Source organism: Perognathus longimembris, chromosome 8, assembly GCF_023159225.1.
Source record: "Perognathus longimembris pacificus isolate PPM17 chromosome 8, ASM2315922v1, whole genome shotgun sequence".
In the NCBI taxonomy this organism is placed as follows: domain Eukaryota; kingdom Metazoa; phylum Chordata; class Mammalia; order Rodentia; family Heteromyidae; genus Perognathus; species Perognathus longimembris.
The window spans coordinates 32,634,487-32,657,884 of NC_063168.1; the positions used below are offsets into that span (position 1 = coordinate 32,634,487).

Genomic DNA, 23,398 nt, shown 5'->3' on the forward strand with positions numbered 1-23,398 from the left:
ATGTACACCAACATTTATAGATGGACAAAAATAATGCACCAGGAATAGAATAGTCAAGCAACCAGCTATGAACACACAGGGTGGAGAATAGAGATGCTCCATTAGTAAGAAAATGGAATGACTTAGAAAAAATTCATACTAAATGAAGTGAGCCAGACCCAAAGAAACATGAACTCCACGGTCTCCCTTATTGGTAATAATTAGTATATGTCCAGGATAGTCCTAGGAGATGATTGCAATAGCTCAACAGCTATATACACATGATCACATAAGATAACATTAAGAGAAATGACCTCCAAAATACGGAAGCAAGTGGTTTATTATTGAGGTTATTATTTTCAACATACTATATGAAATTATTTCTTTTTTCCTCTGTTCATCTTCCCTATGGCTTAGTCCCCATTATCACTATATTTATTTCTGTCTAAATTAGGAAAGGGAAGGGGAACATTAAAATGGTAAGACAAGGGCTAAAAGGCAAAGTAATGGAACAGCAATACATACAAGACATTAGGTTGTAAACTGACTGTATAACTGGGGTGGGGTAGAGTCAGAAAGACTGAAGAAAAATGAGGGAAGGGGTATCAAGTTGGACAAGAAATCACCTAATGTATGTGACTGCAACCCCTCCGTACTTCACCTTGACAATAAAAAACATAAATTCATTTTTAAAATGTACCAGTAACACAATAATAAAGTAACCAGCTATGAACACACAAGGGTGGGGCATAGAGAAATAATATTCAATGTACATATGCAAACATGGCACTAAGTAACTTGAGTAGGTTTTGGGAGACATTGGGGACAGTGATGAAAGAAGTGACATTGATCAAAGTGCATTGTACTCATAAATGGATACGTTGAATTAAAATTCCCTTGTACAACTACTTTGTATAACTACTAGATATTTTAATTGCATGAGACAGTCTTTAAGCAAATATTTGCTACAGGATAGAAAATATAGTATAACATAATATATAATAATATTTTCTATAGTTATAGGACTAAGTAGAGAAATAAATTCCAACTTAGACATTTGAATTCAAGTTGAACAATGACTATCTGTTTTCATTTGCACAAGCATCCATCTAATTTACCATTTTTCGCCCCCACCAAAAAAAAAAAAAACAACAACAACAAAACAACAACTACCTGCTCCTTAGTTTTGTTTTGCTTTTTCTTTGTGTAATATATTACCCATTGCTGTCAGGGTGTCTTTCTAGTACCTTACCATATGATCCACTCCCAATTTCTTGTTATTTAAGAGCTACAACACTTTAGCCTTTTTCATTGGAGTGGATAACTAAGCAGGTGAGAGAGAGTGCCAGCAAGCTAGAAAAGAATGAAGGCAAAACAGAATTCAGTTCTTTTGTGATGTGAACATGAAATTCTATGAGTTTTGCCACATTCTGTTGGTTAAATGCAAGTCATCAGGGTGACCTCCATAACACAAGTATATAAAGGTCATTCACTATATCAAGATTCATTAAGAGCCAGGGGAAAACACGTGTAGAAAATAAGAGACAACCAGGAATATTTGGCAGCTTAAATTATATTCAACTTCATGTAGTTAGATCAAATTGATTATGATGTTTGATATGTTACACATATAAGGCTTTTATCATCACCAATGAGAGACCAGATATATTGAGGCCCCATACTGCTAACCAACTAATTTTGACTCATGTAAAGCCAAGTAAGAAATAGAAGGACTCACCAGAGATCTAATTTGATACAAGTTTTTGTTCAGTTCATTGGATCACAATGACTGAGGGAAATCTAAAGTGCAACAGGTAAAATACATACTTAGGGCCAGATAAGGATTGAATAAATATAACTGAGAGTAGTGAGTGTAGTAGGCATCTGGACACTTCTTGGAAGTGTAGTCTGAGGTCAGGAATAGTTAATGTGTCTGAAGTAATATGTCAGTAGGCAAAGAAGGAAATTTACGTCAGAACAAAAGCCAAAGTCAGCAAGTGAGGTTGCCTCAGACATCAGTCTCAGTCTACTCAGTGGAATGTGTTAGAAACGGGCTTCCTGTTGTTCTGTAAAAAGTGTGTCTCACCTACAGGTTCCACTTAAGAAGTAGCAATAGGGGCTGGGCATATGGCCTAGTGGCAAGAGTGCTTGTCTCTAATACATGAAGCCTTGGGTTCGATTCCCCAGCACCACATATACAGAAAACTGCCAGAAGTGGCACTGTGGCTCAAGTGGCAGAGTGCTAGCCTTGAGCAAAAAGAAGCCAGGGACAGTGCTCAGGCCCTGAGTCCAAAGCCCAGGACTGGCAAAAAAAAAAAAAAAAAAAAAGAAGTAGCAATAGTACCATTAATATTATATGAATATAATATTTGTAGCCCCAGTGGATTGAATAAGTGCTGCATTTGTCAGATTTTTTTCTTCAAATGGAATGTATTCACTGAGAACATATTTAAGACTTTAAATCCTTTCAGCGAAATTTTTGGTAGAACCATAATGAATTATCTATGTTTGATCATTTTTGTGTGTATTTCAAAGGAAAGAAAATTGGTTAAGAGCTTGAACCAATTCTTTGGATATAAACAGTGATGAAAAACAAAAGTAACTTCATTTTAATTTTATCAGCCTCAATCATGGACACTTGAAAAGAGACTTATGTCCTTCCAAAAATATTTTTATTTACTTGAGTTAGTATGCATACAAGTGTCATATATCAATAACTTTTTCTTTAATATAAGTTTAGTTAGTGTAGGAAGGGAGAATGCTTCATTTTGGAATTCTTCACACTTGAACTCTTGTTATTGTTTTTTAAAATTTTTATTGTCAAACTGATGTACAGAAAGGTGCCAGTTTCATATGTTAGGCATTGCATACATTTCTTGTACTGTTTGTTACCTCTTCCCTCTTTCCCCTGTCCACCCCCCCCATGAGTTGTTCAGTTTTGCAAGTATTGCTTTTGGAGTAGTTTGTCTTTTTACCCTGTATCTCTCGATTTTGGTATTTTCTTTCAGTTTCCTAGTTCTAATACCAGTATAATCAGTTTCCAATGTACCCAGATAAGATACAGAGATAGTGCAGGTACAACCAGAGGAAGGGGATACAAGAGAATCATCAATAATAGAAGCTACGGTTTCACATCGCATGTTGAAAGTAATTACAATAGTGATATAACAGTCGTTTCTATAACATGGAGTTCATTTCACTTAGCATCATCTTATGTGTTTATAAGGGTATAGCTAGTGGGCTCTTGTGATCCTCTGCTGTGACTAGCATGAACTTGTGCTAAGTATTCCTTATGAGGGAGACCATAGACTCCATGTTTCTTTGGGTCTGGCTCACTGCACTTAGTATAATTTTTTCCAAATCCTTCCATTTCCTTACGAATGGGGCAATGCCATTCTTTCTGATAGAGGCATAAAATTCCATTGTGTATATGTACCACATTTTCCAAAAGCCTCATATCTAAAATATCTGCAGAACTAAAAAAATCACATTGCTCCAAAACAAAACAGCAGAGAACCAATAGCCCTCTCAACAAGAGAGAACAACAACAAAAAATACCAACATTGAGAGTCCATCTCACCCCAGTAAGAATGTCCTATATCAAGAAAACGTGTTGTCACGACTGTGATACCTGCCCCATGCCTATGTCCACTGTTCTTCGGGTAGTCCATGAATACTGGCTCATTCCATTAGCTCCTTGAACCCAATAAGTCTTTCCAGATAATTTTCCTTGTGGTTTTTTTTTTTTTTTTTTTTTTTGGCCAGTCGTGGGCCTTGGACTCAGGGCCTGAGCACTGTCCCTGGCTTCTTCCCGCTCAAGGCTAGCACTCTGCCACTTGAGCCACAGCGCCGCTTCTGGCCGTTTTCTGTATATGTGGTGCTGGGGAATCGAACCTAGGGCCTCGTGTATCCGAGGCAGGCACTCTTGCCACTAGGCTATATCCCCAGCCCCTCCTTGTGGTTTTAATAGGACTGAATGTTGAGGTCCGGTATCCACCAAGAATTCCACCAGAGTCCCTGCCACCTTTAGAGTTACCCTAGGTTTGGGGAGGAGGTCTGAACCCCTACATCCCTACTCATCCTCTGTGGCTCCCGCCGTCAAGACAGGCACTCTTCCTGGTTGGTGGAACTTAGGTTTTGATCCCCTTTCTTGGTCCTTGGGGCATTCCTTGGCCCAATGGCCGGATTCCTTGCAGTAGGCACATTCATCTTTACGCAAGCCTTTCCCAGGTTGGCAGATGGGAAATTGATCTCTAGGCCCTCGCCTCTCTCTATCTCCCTGTCCTGGCCCATTTCTCTCTAGTGCTGCAACTAGCACTTCAGTCATCTTCTTAGTGGCCTTTGTCTGTTTTTCTTCCGGGGCTTCTCTGTTATTAAAAACTCTTTGTGCTATACCTAACAAGTCTTTCTTTCCAAATTTTCTAATTCCTGCAACTTTTTCTTTATACCTGGAGCTTTCTGGTTAACAAAGGCCATCACTACTGCTGCCTAATTTTCTGGTGCTTCAGGGTTAAAAGTAGTAAACTTTCTAAAGGCTTCCATCAATCTTTCTAAGTAACTAGAAGGCGATTTCTGTCTTCCCTGCACTACCATGTATACCCTGTCGAAATCTGTGGGATTGTGCGCAGCAGCCTGGAGACCCACCATTAGAGTCTGGCGATAGACCCATAGCTTCTCCCTACCTTCACACCCTAATCCATCTGGACACACTCTAATACATTTGGACACACCTCCCACCCCAGGCATTGCCTGGAAGTGACTCGCTAGCCTGTCATACATGTTTTGGATTTAGCAGCAGGCCATCAGTTCCATGGAATTCTCTACTTGAAAATCTCTTACAATATCCAATTTTCTTAATAGAGTAGTTAACTACAGTCAACTCAAGAATGTCCCCCCCAAAAAAAATTTAGTTTCAGCAGATCCAGAGCACTTTCCAGCAGAAATCAACTGCGTGTCAGCACTTTCCAGCAGAAATCAACTGCGTGTCATAGAGTCCCATCTGTTTTTACTATGGTAGGGGTGCTCAGGGTGAAGATGTAGATTCTTCCAGACAGGGGCCATGGTGGTGTCAGGCAGCAGTGGCTCCCGGTGGTTCTAGTAGAATGTCACACCTTCTGTGGGTTGCCTGCAACGTTCTGCATAGACTGGTTAGAGAAGCTTAACCTAAGTTAACCTAAAGTCTGACTTTAGTGAAATCTCATATTTTCCTAGTTGCTTTTTAAGCACACTAGCTCTTGTAGGCTGACACATCACTGAATTTCAAGACAGCTTTAGACAATGGCCTTTGGCCATAATTTTCCAGGGCAATAACTTTCAATAATCAGATATTTCCAGTAAGGCTAGGATTATTATTTTTTAATGACTCTGGTTCCTTGATCTTGAAGGGGGAGGTGATGGGTGGAGATCATCAATCTTCTGTAACTTCTTCAGGCTGACTCAGGGGTGTTAACGTTACCTAGCCAGGAACCTATAGATCCTTAGCATACTTTACCAAGGGGTTGTCAAGACTAGATGTTACTAGTAACTTTACTCCAAACTGGAGTAAATAGCTAACATTTTAACAACTGCACAGATCTCTTCTTGGGATATATCATGGTAGGCTTTTAGCACTCTGGTTTGTAAAAGCATTTTCCTCTCTGGGTGGGGAAACTGATGATGTAACAATATCTAAACTACCTTTGCAGACCTTAGATCTCAATAAGGACAAGATCTCAGATCCACAATCTTTCTTTCCTGAACAGATGTATCAGCTTACAATTCTCACTGCTAGTCAGGGCTTTTAGTAGATGCAGGGGGTTGGAATTTTAAACTATCCTGTCATTTGACAAACTTACCTTACTACACACTATCATAGATGACTGGCAAGTTCCTGCCAGTAGACAGACATGGACATTGGAAAGGCATGCTTATGAACTATTCTTCTAGGACCTCCCAACTCTGATTAACTTTTTTTTTTTTTTTGGGGCCAGTCCTGGGCCTTGGACTCAGGGCCTGAGCACTGTCACTGGCTTCTTCCCGCTCAAGGCTAGCACTCCGCCACTTGAGCCACAGCGCCGCTTCTGGCTGTTTTCTGTATATGTGGTGCTGGGGAATCGAACCTAGGGCCTCGTGTATCCGAGGCAGGCACTCTTGCCACTAGGATATATCCCCAGCCCTCTGATTAACTTTTGAAAGGCCAAACAGGAGTGACTCTAGGATCTGACACCATCTCTGCCATCCAAGCAGTGGCTTACTGCCTCTGGATGTTCCATCACTTTTGTCCCAGGAGTGACTTTTCCATGCTGGTATAAATGCACCTTTGGCATTTTTCTTGGCCCATCACTGGACTTGAGCTCAGGGCCTGAGTGTTGTCCCTCAGCCCTCTAGCTCAAGGCTAGGACTCTGCCACTTTGTGCTCCACACAACTCCTTTTGCAGCACTCTGCTGGCCGATTAGAGACAGGGCTCTCACAGGGATCTTTCTCTTCCCAGGCTGGCTTCGAACCACAGATTTCAGATCAATGAGTCTTAAAAGAGGTCACTTTACTCCAATTCAAAGCAACAGAGAGGTCCACACAGAAGTAGTTTCTAAGCATGATCTTACCTGGAACTTATTAAGGGCCAATATTACATCTGACAAACTTGTAGGAATCGTCTGTCCTTTTCCGTGGGCCTGTTGAAAACTGTTACCAAAAAACCCTACAAACTCTGCTTTACCACCTTCACCTCAGCCTTTATTTGCATCTGGAAAAACTCTGAAGCCCAGGGACACATTGCCTTTTAAAAGAGCCATTTTTTTCTTCAGTCCCAGTTACTGCATGAAAACGTTTAAACTCAAATGACAATTTTTCCTTAGTGTGAGAATTACAATTACAAAATTAGAAATAATTATCCATTCAGCTTTCCAATAAATTACTGAGAAACGTTAGCCAATTTGCCATTTCTTCCTACATACAGAGTTAATGAGAGTTTACTTCTATCCCGATTAGTTTAATAAATATACTTTAAAATACTTGCCTGATTATATGTAACTTAAGATTGTTAAGTCTTACTATTACACCACAGTATACATATAAAATTCTGTCAGACTGATGTGACAGGTAGTTGAGGAAAGGAGTGGAGATTAGCCAGATTTCAAAATTCTGAGGAGTTCAGGAAGCTCAGGCAGTGAAGGGCAACAGAAGTATGAGGTTTGTATGTATGTATGTATGAATGTATGTATGTGTATTTGTGTGTGAGTGTGTATATGACAATCATGAGACTTGAACTCAGCTTGTGCACTCTTCTTGAGCATTTTTGGTCAAGGTTAATGCCCTACCACCATGAGACACAGCTCCATTTCCAGATTTCTGGTAGTTACTTGGAGGTAAGAGTCTTACAATCTTTCATGCCAGGCCTTGCTTTGAGTCTCAACCCTCAGATCTCAGCTTCTGGATTAGCTAGGATTACAGGATTGAACCACACCACCAACTGTCTAAACAATATACTCTTTTTAAATTATAAAGGGGATGTACAGGGGGAATTACAGCTACATAAGTCAGGTATTGATTTACTTTTCTTTTGAATGTTACTATTGAATGATCAGTGAGTCATTGAAAAATAAAGTTGGAACTGAAAAAAATAACTAGGATTCTGAGATTATATTATAAAAATCACTTTCATTCAGACCACACAGAATATATTTGGCAAACGTTTTCTAGAAAGATTTAAAAATTCTTGTTATTTTTTAACTTCTAAAATATTATTGAATTGTCTTGGGCAGTCTCCTAAGGTTGGAAACCATTATTCTACTTCCTTTATTTTGACATTTCACAGCCAAAAAAAGTCAAGTATTGTGAAAGTCAGTATTGTGAAAAGATTGTACTTCCTCGTTTCTGGGCCTAGTAACCCAATAAGCTTAGATGGCTGAAGAAGATTCATTTCTTCCTTTGAGATTTTAAGGCCTAGGACTCTGACCAGAAGAAAAGTCAGCTATATTTTGCACACCATTTTATTGTTCAGTATACTTCTCCTTATTTTTTTAACTTTTTACTTTATTTTTTATTGATATCAGTATCACTTTAATTAGACTATGTGATTTACAATGTTTCTGAAACATTATGATTCCTCAAACGTTCTCTCTCCTCTTTCTGCCATTCTCAATTCAGAGTTATCACATTGCCTTGATTTATTTTTCAAATTTTTAGTATCAAACTGATATACAGAGAGGTTACAGTTTCATACGTTAGGCATTGGATACATTTCTTGTACTGTTTGTTACCTTGTCCCTTATACCCCCCTCCCACCTACCCTTACCCTTTCCGCCCCCCCCCCGAGGTATTCAGTTCACTTACACCAAACAGTTTTGCAAGTATTGCTTTTGTAGTTGTCTTTTTTTTTTTTTTTTACCCTGTATCTCTCAATTTTGGTATTCCCTTTCAATTTCCTAGTTCCAATACCAGTATACACAGTTTCCAATATACTCAGATGAGATTACAGAGATATTGTAGGTACAACCACAGGAAGATGATACAAGAACATCATGAATAATAGAAGCTACAGATACACATGGGACGTTGAAAGTAGTCACAACTGTGATATAACAGTTGTCTCCAAAACATGGAGTTCATTTCACTTAGCATCTTCTTAGGTGTTCATAAGGGTATAGCTATTGGGCCTTGTGATGCTCTTCTATGACTTGCCTAAACCTGTACTAATTATTCCTAATAAGGGAGACCATAGAGTCCATGTTTCTTTGGGTCTGGCTCACTACACTTAGTATAATTTTTTCCAAGTCCTTCCATTTCCTTACAAATGGGACAATGTCATTCTTTCTGATAGAGGCATAAAATTCCATTGTGTATATGTACCACATTTTCCTGATCCATTCGTCTACTGAGGGGCATCTGGGTTGGTTCCAGATTCTCGCTATGACAAATTGTGCTGCGATGAACATTGTTGTGCTGGTGGCATTACTGTGATTTTGTTTATGGTCTTTTGGACAGATACCCAAAAGTGGGGCTGCTGGGGAGTTCTATATTTAGCCTTCTGAGGAATCTCCATACTGCTTGCCAGAGTGGCTGAACCAGATTACATTCCCACCAACAATGAAGTAGGGTTCCCTTTTGGCCACATCCCCTCCAACAATAGTTATTGTTAGTTTTCTTGATATATGACATTCTTACTTGGGTGAAATGGAATCTCAATGTTGTTTTGATTTGCATTTCTTTTATGGCCAGTGATGTAGAACACTTTTTCATATGTCTCCTGGCCATTCTCATTTCCTCATCAGAGAAGTCTCTTTGTATGTCTTTAGCCCACTTGATGAGGGGGCTATTGGTTCTTCGCGGTTTTGTTTTGGAGGAGGGTAATTTTTTTAATTCTGCATATATTTTAGATATGAGGCCTTTGTCCGTTGAATGGCTGGTAAAGATCTTCTCCCAGTCTGTGGGCTTTCTGTTTATCTTGCGAGCTATGTCCTTTGCCCTGCAGAAGCTCTGCAGTTTGATGCAGTCCCATTTGTCCAACCTTTCTTTGGTTTGTAGAATTTCTGGGTCTTTGTTAAGGAAGTTCCGTGCTGTGCCAAGGAGCCCAAGTGTTTCTCCTACACCTTCCTTTAGTGTTTTCAGGGTGTCTGTTTTGATTTCGAGGTCTTTAATCCATTTGGAATTTATTTTGGTGCAGGGTGATATATAAGGATCTAGTTTGCGTTTCTTGCATGTGTTGAGCCAGTTTTGCCAGCACCATTTGTTAAAGAGGCTATTTTTCTTCCATACTATTGTTTTACCTCCTTTATCAAAGATTAAGTAGGTGTAGTTCTGTGGGTTCATTCCTGGGTGTTCAATTCTGTTCCATTGATCTTCAGGCCTGTTCCGGTGCCAATACCAAGCTGTTTTTATTACTATAGCTTTATAATACAGCTTGAAGTTGGGTATTGTAATTCCTCCAGCACTGTTCTTTCTGCTTAGGAATGTTTTTGCTATTCTAGGTCTTTTATTGTTCCATATGAATTTCTGGATTGCTTCCTCTATTTCATTAAAAAATCGTGTTGGGATATTAATGGGTATTGCATTGAATATGTAGATAGCCTTAGGCAATATTGCCATTTCGATTATATTATTCCTCCCAATCCAGGAGCATGGGAGGTTTTTCCATTTCCTTAGTTCTGATTTAATTTCGTTTTTCAAGCTTTTTAAGTTCTCTTCAAAGAGGTCTTTCACTTCTTTGGTTAAGGTTATTCCTAGGTATTTTATGTTTTGGGGGGCTATTGCAAAAGAGTTGCTTTCCTGATTTCAGCCTCAGTCTTCGGGTCGTTAGCATAAAGAAAGGCCGTTGATTTTTGAAGGTTTATTTTATAACCTGCTACATTGCCGAAATTTTGGATCAGTTCTAGTAGCTTGGGGGTAGAGTCTATGGGATTCTTTATGTATAGGATCATATCATCTGTGAATAGAGAAAGTTTAACTTTATCTTTTCCTATTTTGATCCCCTTTATATTTTCTTCCTGCCTAATTGCTCTTGCTGGGAATTCTAGTACTATGTTGAAAAGAAGGGGAAAGATTGGACATCCCTGTCTTGTTCCTGGTTTTAAAGGGAATGGCTTTAGTTTTTCACCATTTAGAGTTATGCTTGCTGTTGGTTTGTCATAAACTGCCTTGTTTATATTCCAGAATGTTCCCTGGAATCCCTGTTTTTGCAGGGCTTTTAGCATAAATGGGTGCTGGATTTTATCAAATGCTTTTTCTGCATCGAGTGATATAACCATGTGGTTCTTTACCTTGCTCCGGTTGATGTGGGGGATTACATTAATTGACTTGCGTATATTGAAACAACTTTGTATCCCTGGGATGAATCAGATTTGATCGTGGTGTATGATTTTTTGATGACCTGTTGAAGTCGATTGGCCTGAATTTTCTTGAGAATCTTTGCAATGTATGTTCATCAGGGAAATTGGTCAATAGTCCTCATTCTGAGGTGAGTCCTTGCCTGTTTTGGGGATAAAGGTTATACTGGCTTCATAGAATATGTCTTGTAGTGAACGTTCCCTTTCAATTTCATTGAAGAGTTTGAGAACTATTGGTGTGAGTTCTGTTTTGAAGGCCTTGTAGAATTCAGCTGTGAATCTGTCTGGATCTGAGCTTTTCTTGTATGGGAGATCACTTGCTGCTGTTTCTATTTCAATACTGGATATGGGTCTGTTTAGAAGGTGTAAATTTTTATGGGTGAGTTTGGGGATATTAATTTTTGCTAGGGGTCTCTCTGTCTTGTTGATGTGTTCAAAGAACCAACTCGTTGCTTTGTTGATTCTTTTGATTTTTTTTCATCTGTAATTGATTTAATTTTGATTTTATTTTTATTATTTGCTTCCATCTATTCACTTGGGGTTTGGCTTGTTGTTCTCTTTCAAGGAAATTAAGGTTCTTCCTTAAATTATTGATTTGCTGTTTCTCCAGTTTGTTGCTGTATGCACTCAGATATATAAAATTTCCTCTGAATACTGCCTTTGCTCCTGGGAGGGGCGGCCTCCTGGGCAAAGCTGGGTATGGAATTCAGCTCCGTTTGGGGCTGGGAATTGGGCTTCCTCTGTGATGGGACCATTTATCTGACTCGGGAACTGTTTATTCTCCCATCTGGCTGTTCTGTGCTGCCGGTTTCTGCTTGCTGCTTTCGCTTTTAATTTAGGGATTCCGGCAGGCATGGTGGGGCACCTCTAGTTGAGCTGAGGCCCAGAACAAGCCCCCTGCCTGGGCAGTGGTCATTCTCCTGGGCAGAGCTGGTTCTCACTGGTCGTCCCTCTTGCCCTTCTCAAAGATGGCCACTTCGCTTTCCCCAGACTGGGTTTAGTTCCAGTCTGATCTGACCTTATGCCAGTGTCAAAGATGGTGCTTTGCTCTGTCAGTGGGGGAAAGGATACCTCCCAAAAGCTGCTCTATGGGTGCAAGTGAGAATGTTGTTCATTGAGTGCTCATGCTTTCCCTGTGATTTCAGCCCACCCGTGCTCAGCCTGTGATCCATGTCTGTACGCCACCATCTGGAGGATTTCTCCCTGGTCTCGGTTGAGTGCTTTAGCTGTGGGGAGTGTGAGGCACTGTGCCGGTGCTGGCACTGGAGTGGTGGCGGGATGCCGCCCGGAGCTCAAATCTGTGTTTTCAGACCAGCAAAGTCGATTTTTCCTTCCTGGCCAGAAGCCCTGTACTGGTATAACTTACTTTGGCTGTCTTTCTAGGAGTAAAAGTTTCTCTGGGATGGGAAAACTGCGATATTGGAGGGAGCTCAGCTAGTGCTCTGCTGCTCCTCCACCGTCTTCCCAGAAGTCCACTCCCCATCCAAGTATTAACTCTAGCCTTAGAAGATGAGTACCACCTTTATCAGGTGCCCAAGTCAATGCCAACCTTTGCGGGTATGGGTATGGACTATTGGTTGCAGACTTACCCTGAGGCCTGGGCAGAAACTGGGGGAATGGGACTAGCGAAGCATAAGCCTGCTATCTTCGTAGAACTAAAGCCTGGGGCTGACCTGTCAGGGGTTCGGCAGTACCCTATGACGATGGAAGCCCAAGTGGGGATAACTCATCATATCCAGATTGGGATTGGGGATACTGAGACCCTGCGAGTCAGCCTGGAACATGCCCTTGCTACCAGTCTGTAAGCCCCAGTTGAATGATTACTGCCCAGTACAGGACCTAAGGGAAGTAAACAAAAGGGTAATGGATATTCATCCAACTCTCTCTAACCCATATACTCTCCTGAGCACCCTGCCACTGGACAGAAAGTGGTATACAGTTTTAGATCTGAAAGATGCTTTCTTCAGCCTGCCCCTGGCACCAAAAAGTCAGAAGTTGTTTGCCTTTGAGTGGTCAGATGCTGAGAAGGTTATAAGTGGACAACTGACCTGGACCAGGCTACCCCAAGGATTCAAAACTCGCCAACCATCTTTGATGAAGCCCTCCATGAGGACTTGGGTGTGTTCAGGGTGAAACACCCCAATCTAATGCTTCTGCAATATGTGGATGACTTATTGATTGCAGACAAAATGGAGGAAGGATGCCTGCAAGACACTGAAGCACTACTTAGGACCCTAGGAGGCCTAGGGTACTGTGCCTCAACCAAGAAGGCCCAGATCTGAAAATCAGAGGTAACATACCTGGGCTACCTGCTAAGAGGGGGACAGGGATGGCTTACACAAGTCAGAAAAGAGACTGTGATAACAATTCCTAAGCCCAAAACCCCATGCAAAGTGAGGGAATTCTTGGGATTGGCAGGTTTCTGTAGACTGTGGATTCCTGGTTTCGCTGAACTGACCAAGCCCCTTTATGAAGCCACCAAAGAAGGACTCCTGTCCTTCTTTCCTCAGTTCCTTCTTTTCCTTCTTTTCCTCAGTTCCTTTGAACTGAGGAGATGGAGCAGTCATTTGATCAGATTAAGACTGCTCTTCTATCAGCCCCTAACTTGGGACTTCCTGATGTTACTACAAGGAAAGGGGGCTGCTAATGGCAGAAGGAAAGACTATCAAAAACAAAGAAGAAATATCAGCTCTGATTGCTGCCGTTTGGCTACCCAAGAAATTGGCCATTGTCCACTGCCCAGGGCACCAAAAATCTAAAGATCTAGTGGCAAGGGGCAACAACCTGGCAGACAAAACAGCTAGGGAGGCTGCCTTAAAGAGGGACGGCAATCAGGCCATTGAACTCCCAGACCCGGGACCCTGGGCACTCTGAGATGTTCCAAAATATACCAAAAAGGACATCATGTGTGTGCAAGGACTACCAATGGCCCAGTGTCTTGATGGATGATGGCGGGACACAAGTAACTCGATAGTAACAGAGGTATTGGGAGACAGGATCTTGTGGAAGTCATGCTACAAAACAGAAAGGGCTTGGATTTAGTTTTCTTTCAGCAGGGAGGATTGTGCACAGCTTTGGTGAAAGAATGTTCTTTCTATGTTAACCCTTCGGGAATAATCAGTCAGTAGCCAAGGTGCAGGAAGAACTTGCAAAAAGAAGAGAAAGAGAACAACAACAGGGATGGTTTGAATCTTAGCATAATTATTCCTCTTGGCTGACGACCCTGGTATCCACTCTAATGGGACCCCTCTTTATACTTTTACTAGCTCTAACTACTGGACCCTATATAATTAACAATCTTGTTGCATTTATAAAAGACAAGGTCAATACTGTGCAATTAATGGTATTACAAGCCCAGTATTGACCCCTACACATAGAACTCACTCCAAGGGATCTATGATTGGCTCCCAAGGTACCTGGGAGAAGGGGGGAGATGAAAAGCGATAACAACTCCATCTTGTAGAAAACCTACCCTTACTGTAAACCAACCCTACCCCCACTCTTCGCTTTCTAGTAAAGGAACATGAAACACCCTGGGACAGAGTGACCAGATGGCTGAAACTGATTAAGGGTTGGTCAGAGAAGAAAAACAAGTTCAGGAGTTTCTCCAAAACTCCTCCACCCAGGTGTGGTTTCCAGTATCTAATAAAAAAAAAAAACCCTGCAACTGTGCACGTACTCTCTTGCGACGCCCCTATAGCTTAAACCAATCAACTTTAATTATGTAGGCCCCTTGATCTGACCAATAACCCTTTCTAGGTTCCTTCCCGCCACCAAATGCACCAAATATGTTTTAGCATTGTTTCATGATTTTCCCACGGTGTGTGTTGATTTGTTAAAAATTGCTATGATGTATGCTAAGTCCCTGCCTTTCCCATAGAATGTATAAAACAGCTGGAAGCCCTAGCCTCAAGGCCTCTTAGTGTCACCAGCATGCTGAGTCCATGGAGGACTGAGCTATCTCTCAATAAACGCCCTTTTTGCTATTTGCATTGGTCTTGGTCTCTGGGGCTCTCGAACATTTCACTAACACTTGTCTTGGTAGTTTAGAGGTTACAGTCTGTAACTCTGTGGTAGATTTTGTTCCTGCTAAGGTTTCAGTGATGCAAAAACCTTATACACAAACCACCCTGCATCTTTTCCCAGATATCAGGAGAGCAGCAGATGTTAGTGGTGTTCTCTTCCTGTAACAGTTTCTTACCTCTCTTCTGGCTTGGTCTGAAGTGAGTTGTCAAACTAGGCAGGAATTGGTCCTTTATAACAGAATCCTATAGAAGGTCTGAAGCATGTGAGTGGGGAAAAGGGCAAGGAGTAAGTATCATCAGGCCTACATGGAAAAATGACAGACAGAAATCTTGGCATTAGGAGTGGCTTCTTACTATAATATCCTGAGAAAAGTCACAGATGAAGTCCTCTTCCCACAAAACAGATTGGCAAGCATGTTAGTGAAATCCAAGCAGTTCTCGCCCCCCCCCCAGCCACATGTCCAGTTCCCACAACCTCAGTGTAGGTCATGTAAGAAGACTTATTTCCAAAGAAAAATGAAAATAGTTGCTAATGAGAGCAGCAGAAATAAGAGTAAAGGGTACATGAATGAGGAGCAAAATGATCTTTGTGCCCATCAGGATAAGATGTGGAGCAAAACTTACCTGATTTGTCCAGCACCATACTGTAGAAGAAAAGGGGGCGATGCCTCATTGCCTTTCTTCCAGTCTTTCTTCCTGCCCCCTTTTTTCCTCTTCATTTTAACATCCCATCATTCTGTCTCTCATTTCTCAAAATGTTTCTCACTCACAACTCATGTCAGTTTCCTGAGTAGCCCTCTGCCAACACAGCCTTTTGAGACTCTCCTTGCAAAATAGATAGACAGATAGATAGATACATAGATATATAGATACATAGATAGATAGATTATAGATAGATATTGTTTTAAATGGTGTCCTTACATGTATGGTGGTGTCTGCCTATAAGCCCAACAGTGGTGAGAGGATTGTCAGCTTGAGGCCAGACTAGCTTCATAGCAAATTACAGTCCAGCTTTGACTACATAATGAGCTCTTGTCTCAAAAGTGCAAAAAAAATGGAGTCATGTGTGTCAACCCTTCTAAGAGTATTGAAATCTAAGATTCCCTTCCACAAAGTGAACTCATTGTTATTTAATTTTGCCTTACTCGTATTGTTCATTATAATGGCGTTTCTACTTTTTAGTTTGAATAAGCACCCAAAAGAATGTAAGCATTTTTTCTTTTGGTAAACATTATTTTTCCTTTTTTTCATTTCTTTATTGTTGAAATGATATACACAGGGGTTACAGTTTCATATGTAAGGCAGTGAGTACATCTTTTTATCCAACTTGTGACCTCCTCCTCCATTTTCCCCCACCTCCCTCCTCCTCATGTCCTTCTACCCTTTAATGTGTTGTACAGTTGTTTTACACCATATACTTTTTAAAGTATTGCTGCTGTATTGGTTTGTCTTTTTATCCTTTGTCTCTTGATTTTGGTATTCCCTTTCCCTTCCCTAGTTCTAATACTCTTATATATAATTTCCAGGGTACTAAAATCAGTTACAGTGATATCAGGGGTAATAATTGCAGGAAAGAAAGACCAAAAAAAGGGCATAATTTCACATGGAATGTTGAAAATAACAACAACAATGATAAACCACAGTTTCCATAACTTGGACTTCATTTCACTTAGCATCATCTTACGTGTTCATATGGACATAGCTATTATAATCTTCTTCTAGGAATATCCTAGATATATACTAATTATTCCCAATGAGGGAAACCATTATTTTTCTACTCAATTAAAAATAGAATAAAGTATTTCATGGTAACTTTTCTCATGATGTTTTAAATGCTTTTATTTCATAGTTGTGAGTTATGTGACCACCATTATTGCCATTTTACTCAGGTATTTAACTTACAGGAAATTCTACTGGAAACATACTCTCATAGGTTGTTTGTCAGGAAAGCAATTCTCTCACTTTTGAAGAATAATGTGGTCTCTAAAAATTGTAGTTTAGCTTTTTAAAAATTCATTTCAACATATTCAATAATTGATTTCTACTCATATTTGCTGATGAAAATTTGGAGTTACCAATTTTCCTTGTTCTCTGTAGGTAAGATACCCCTTTAATTTCTGTATTTATGATGATCTCTTAGAAACTGGTGTTTTTTAGTTTGAATATAATGTATGTAAGCTTGATTTTGTGTTATTTATATCCCTAAGTATTCCTGGAGTTTCTGGAATCTAAGATATAAACTCTGTCTCTAGAAAATAAATAATCAATATCGCTTAGTTTTTTTCTTCTATGAATTTCTCTTTTTCCTCTTCTTATATGGCTATTGTACATGTTTTACTACATAACTTTTCTATAGTCATTAAATATTGCATATCACATTTTATTCCCTTTCCTTTTTACATTTACATATGGAAAGTTATTATTGGCAGCTTGACAAGCTCACCAATTATTGGCTTCCCCATAGCCAGTTAACATTTTCTTTGCTTTTACCAGTGATTTTGATTTGTAGCCTTGCATTTGGAGATTCACATGCAGCTTTATTTCTGTTGTTCATATATTTTTTCTTGCTCACTAAATAAAATCCTTCTTTGTTCTTAAAAACAGTAAGAAAAATTGTTTTAAATCACCAAAAAAGCTCCAAAGTCTATACTGTAAAATTAATGCTTGCTTATCTGTAATACACACTTTCCTGGGATTATGAGGAAAAGAAATAAACTGTAACTTTTCTAACACAATTAATACCCAAAATACAACAAATCAAAGAAAGTTTGGACAAATGGGATTTCATGAAACTGCATAGCTCCTGCATGGCAAACAGCATAACTATCAAGATAAATAGAAAACCAACAAATTGGGAGAAGATGTTGATTAGAAATACAATAGAGAATGGCCTCATATCTAAAATATATTTAAATTCAAAAAATTAAATTCCTCAAAAACAAACCTTTAAAGAAACAACCACCCCATTAAAACGTGGGCTAGAGACTTTAAGAGAAACTTCTCTGAAGATGAAATGTGAATGGCCAAATAAGACATAAAGAAATGCTCAATATCTCTAGCCATAAAAGAAATGCAAATCAAAACAACATTGATATTCTACATCACCCCAGTTGGAACAGCCATTATCAGGAAGTTTAATAACAACAGATGTTGGTCCTACTAAAGCTCCAGCACAACCATGTTTATTTTAGCACTATTTACCATAGCTAAGATATGGAACCCACCTAAATGTCCTTCAGTAAATGAATAGATCTAGAAAATGTGATGTGTGCATATGTATATATGTATGTATGTGTGTGTTTGTATGTATATATGTATGTGGCATATATGTGTATATGTATATATAGTATATACATATGTTAAATATGTGTGTGTATTACACATATGTAGCATATACATACATTATGGAATTATATGCTTCCATCAAGAATGAGATCTCCCCATTCATAAGGAAATGGGAAGACTTGGAAGAAATCATATAAAGTCAAGTGAGCCATACCCAAGGAAACATACTACGCTTTGTAGTTATTTTTTAACAGGTTTTCAAATTTGCACTAATTGCTCAACTAGTGGTAAGTGAAAGAAAATGAAGGATAAATGCCTTTGTTTAGGGTTTAAATTTATCCTTCTAAGTTATAGTTTGGGTTTATTCTGTGCTCTAGCTGTGAGAGAATGAACCCCTTCACTTTCTCAATGGCCTAGTTATAGATATTCATGATGGATTTGAATTTTCCTCAGGCTACAACTTAAATGCATTTTTATCACACAATTTCCCCAATTATCCACCACTGTTATGTTTGATCCTGGCTATCTGATGGTCAGCACAGTGGTAATCTTGTAAAATCTCAGTATTTGTGTAACATAAAGTCCCAGGGCCATCAATTCAAAATAATGTCTTAGCTCACAATACAGCAAAGGAAAAGAGAGTGAAATGACTACTTCGTCTAAGGTAAGAGGAGGGTCTTCTTTCTATTTATTTTGCAAAGCTGAGGATTGTACTCAGAGCCTTGCACTTCCTAGGAAAGTGCGCTTCCACTGAGCTAAATCCCAAAACCCAGAGAAGTGTCTTATAAGCAGTGCTTACCTAAAACTAGATCTGTGTTATGGAGAGTGTTCTTGGTTTGTTTCCAAAGTACTGATATTCCTCTAAACCTTTCAGATCAGTGAGGGGATTATTTTTGCCCTTTATTAGGAGGACCTGAAAAACCTCAGGAGGCAAAACACAGGTAAATCCTGGGCCTCTTTATTTCTTTAGCTTCAGAAGTTTGGACATTCTAAATGTAATGCCACATTTAGCACCCATCATTAAAAAAAATTACCACTTCAATAGTCCTGATTTGTATTTATTTCAACATGTTCCTTTACAAGGTAAGACGAAAATGAAATGATTGTGTGGGCTTATTGCTTATACAAATATCAGGGAAGGGTTTTTCTCTGTTATCTTAATTGCCAGATTACTTTAAAGAAAATGTGCTAGTTGAAAGTGGCACTGTGGAGCAAGTGGTAATGTGCTAGCTTTGAGTTGAAGAGTCAGAGAGAGCACCCAGGCCCAGAGTTCAAGCCCTACTAATAAACAAAAACTGTGCTGGTTTAAATTGTCTTTATATTAATTTTACTGCATAAGAGAAGAGAGACACAATATATAAGACTTCTTGTGTCATATTATGCCTGAAATATTAGAGAAAAAATCTCACTGAATTTTATAGAAGTCACAGTCTAACGTGGATTGAAAATTAAAGAAGAAACATTGCTTTTCAGAGAAAATAATTTCACAAGAACATTTTAAAGGACATCAATCACCCATAAGGCTGCTTATATCATGCCGTAAGTAGGACATCTGGTCAGTGTTTGGGTGGAATGTCGATGTCTTCAACTGAGAACTATATGACACTCCTTGTGAGGACTGATGGGGATGCATATTCCTTTAGGCCTGAGTAGAATGAGCAAGGAAAAGGCAATTCCCAGCATGTTCTCTTCCAAACCTCCAACCCTGCTACATAGAATCTTACTACAAAAACAAAACAATAGCTTAAAGTGTGAATACTTTTCTTTAATATGGTTTTGTGTGACAAGAGACCACCACAAAAGTAGAGGAATTGTATATTGGAAAGGGAAGAGGGAAGAAAAGGCAAGTCAGAATGAAGGGTCAAATGTAGATGTGAGAAGAAGATTGTCTTCCTAGATACATCTTCATACTTTCTCTCTTGTCTATGATGAGCTTCTCAATAATGCAGCTGCAAACTCCCACATGCTTAGCCCTTGAATTTGCAGACATAAGGTAATTGCACATCACAGTTATAATCTCTCCACTTCAGGAATCCTTGAGAGACAAAATAAAAGAAAGAAATATTGGGAGAATCAGAGTTTCTGTTACACAGTAAAGTATCTCAGAACTGACTTAGGCTTTACAGTTCCATCCTTGTCTTTGTCAGTGTCCCAGTTTATAGGAAAGGAGATTCAAAGAAAGAAGACAAAAAGGAGATGGAAGAATTCAATCCCACATTGCAACTGTCAGCCCAAGAGAAACAGGAACTGGGAGGTAAAGAGGGAATGAAAAATGATTGTAGGTGGCTCCTTGGTTTCTTACCTGAGTTTCGTGACAAGCTCCCACAGTAACCACGATCAGAGTAAATGGAAGGGTTCCTTTCCCAGTTAAAGTAGTTCATCACATCAGAGTTACTCCACTCCCAGCCATCTCCATTGGGTTCCTCTCCCTATACAAAAGATAAGGCCACAAGGATGGAATGTAATTTATCTTCTAACTGCACAGTCCTTTGCCTGCATAATCCATTTCTAGAGCCTTTTCTTTACACTTCAGTAATGGCTCCACATTTGATTTGTATCTTTGTGGGACACTCTACCAGAATGCCATTGGCTGGTCCCATTCAATTATCAGAAGAACTTCAAATCACTTGAAATAATATGTTCCTCCTTATACATAATTTTTGGTGTTCTATGGACCTCAAAAATAGTGTCTTATCCTATAAAGATAATTCTTCACTTAGAATGATTGCAGTAAGTATGACCTGATATCCTGAATTTCAGAAATCAGATTATCAACATTCTCTCCTGATAACGGTGTCAAAGCTGACTACAGGCACATTCTTTTTTTTCTGAATACTAGAAAGAGTCACAGAATTTTGTTCTTCTTCTAGATACAGAGGCTTCTTTTTTTCCAAATGGCAACCACAGGTGGTGTTCTTTAGAATCTCTGAGCTTTTTCAATTCAGGCAAGAAGTATGGGGAAGAACAACCACTTGAGGGGTAACAAAGAGGAAATGATGGAATCTCACCAGCGTGGGATCATGGAGTCCCATCCAGACATACTGGTAGCTGATCCCAGTGTTCTTGACCAGAGTGGAAACAAAGGAGGCCTCAGCCCCACTGAGCACAGACACGAGGTGGCCTGAGGGCCGCTTCTGGCAAGCCAACTACGCAAGGAAGGGAAAGAATAGAGAAGGTTAGAAAAGGGTAAGTATATCTTCAGCATATAACTACTAATTGGGATATTCAGACAAATGTATTTATAGGAGTTTCAAGGAACAGGTGAAGTTTGAAATTTGAGATCTTATATTCCTTGTACCGATGTCAAATCCCAACTCCACTTCTCAGCACTCACGTCTGCATTAGTCCAGGATTTTGGTGTCTTAAACAAGGCATAGCAGTGGGAGGCATAGGCCTGGGAGCCTTTGGGACAGCTGATGCGAGCAGAAGGTAGATCCTTCTGGGAGTCCTCACCTGAGGTGAAGAAAGGAAATGACAAGAAAGGAATTAAATGAGCAGTGAGGATTGAGTGTAGAGGGATATTAACTCTAGAGTCTGTATGAGACCTAACACTTTGAAGGAAAAGTTTTGTTTCAACTGTGGCCTGCATCTCTTTTCACCAAATCCCACTCTGGGATGACAGTTCTTTTTTTTTTTTTTTTTTTGGCCAGTCCTGGGCCTTGGACTCAGGGCTTGAGCACTGTCCCTGGCTTCTTCCCGCTCAAGGCTAGCACTCTGCCACTTGAGCCACAGCGCCGCTTCTGGCCGTTTTCTGTATATGTGGTGCTGGGGAATCGAACCTAGGGCCTCGTGTATCCGAGGCAGGCACTCTTGCCACTAGGCTATATCCCCAGCCCGAGATGACAGTTCTTAAACTTGGACTTTTGATCATTCACCTTTTCTACACTGACTTTCCACACTTTTCTGCTTCAATCCACCAAAATAAAATAAAGCAGTGTGGATATTATTTCAAAGATGAAAGAAAACAGTGATGGTCTCACTAAAAGTAACACAGTAGTAATATTATAGCTGTTTTCCCTTTGTGAAGATTGGCTTCTGCAATACTAACTGGACACAAAGGAACATATTCTCTTAGTTTTGGTTGTGAATACTCCCAGGGAATTCACAGCTATATGAAGAGAAATCTCACCTTGCACTTGAGACAGGAGAATCAGGCAGGATAGCAGCATCCAGGACATGCTGGAGAGGGCTGGAGTAGGCAGCATTTTGTCTGTGAGTGAGGAGGCAATCAGCAATCAGCTATTTAAAGAAAAACAAGAGAGAGAGAAGGCATACACACATACACAAACAGACTATTCAGAGACCCCACAGCACCTTGTCCTTTGTCTATACCTTTAGGGACACCATTGATCTTGGTCATATACACTTCCTTGTGTATGTTTTTATTGAATTGAGAAATCTAAATTCTCTGCATCTAAGATTCAAAGGGAAGCCTTTGCTTATTCTCAAATCTCTTGGGTTCTCTGAGCAGAATACCTTTCTCATATCAATAAAATGTAACCTAAACCCCTCACTCTGGCTCTTCTTTTCATGCAGCTACCACTTACCTGTCTGGTAAGAATTTAGGATGGTTTGTCAGCACAGAAAACACTGCGGCTTTTATAAAGAGACCTATGGGAAAGTACGTTGAAATAGATAACCGGAGTATATATATAGGTCAAAGGCCATGGATTAGCGTTTGGAATGGATTCCAGGAAAATCCCACAGAATGGAGGAGGCACTTCCTGGCAAGACTAGGAATAACACTGATGTTGATTCTTTCCTGCTAGTAGGTCAGCTAATTTTCCCAGGTACAAGTGAATTTTTCCTACTCTTCACAGATATGCTTTTCCGAGAAATTTAGGAGTATCCATGTAGTCTGAGGTGATGCTTATGCATTGCTTTGAAAGTCTTACAGCTGTGAATCATTCTGGGAAATAATTATCAGCAGGGTACTTTATCAACCTGGGAAAAATACTTTTTATATCAACCTGTAAAATAATCTATGTTTACAGAATACAGTGCTCTTTCAAATAAATTTACCGAGAAAGTTTGTAATCTCAGCAATCAGTAGCTGAGAAGAAGTATGTTTGTGGCCAGTTTGGGCTACACAAGCTAGTCTCTATCTCATAAAGTGACACAACAAAGTAAAAACTAGTTGAGGTAGAGATTAGTGGAACTTATGGAAAAGCAAGTACATATACAAAGGGAAGAAGTAATCATTCTGATTCAACATTATAGCAAGGTACTTGGTATGTGGGTGGCACAAATCTGTTGTACCTGGGAAAGTAAGGCTGAGGTATGAGGATTTTGAGTTCAAGGCCTCCTAA

The 23,398-nt window shown here is 39.7% G+C and overlaps 1 protein-coding gene across 2 annotated transcripts; it reads right to left on the reverse strand.

The window, feature by feature from the left end:
- Window positions 1–20,004: 20,004 nt before the first annotated feature.
- LOC125356880 (regenerating islet-derived protein 3-beta-like) lies at window positions 20,005–22,294 on the reverse strand. Of its 2 annotated transcripts, XM_048353577.1 has the most exons (5): window positions 22,219–22,294; window positions 21,424–21,542; window positions 21,098–21,235; window positions 20,392–20,518; window positions 20,005–20,124 (listed from the first exon to the last, which is right to left on the reverse strand). In XM_048353577.1, exons 1-5 carry the CDS (start codon window positions 22,292–22,294, stop codon window positions 20,057–20,059), a joined length of 528 nt encoding a protein of 175 aa, XP_048209534.1. In that variant the 3' UTR covers window positions 20,005–20,056. The 2 variants fall into 2 exon arrangements, with proteins under 2 accessions (XP_048209534.1, XP_048209535.1); XM_048353578.1 differs by lacking the exon at window positions 21,098–21,235.
- Between the last annotated feature and the right edge of the window lie 1,104 nt (window positions 22,295–23,398).

Coding starts and splice junctions, on each gene's coding strand:
- LOC125356880 (XM_048353577.1), bottom strand. CDS start 22,294: ATGCTGCCTACTCCAGCCCTCTCCAGCATGTCCTGGATGCTGCTATCC. Junction 21,543..22,218: donor TCTCCTGTCTCAAGTGCAAG/GTGAGATTTCTC, acceptor TCTTCACCTCAG/GTGAGGACTCCCAGAAGGAT. Junction 20,125..20,391: donor GAGCTTGTCACGAAACTCAG/GTAAGAAACCAA, acceptor TTGTCTCTCAAG/GATTCCTGAAGTGGAGAGAT.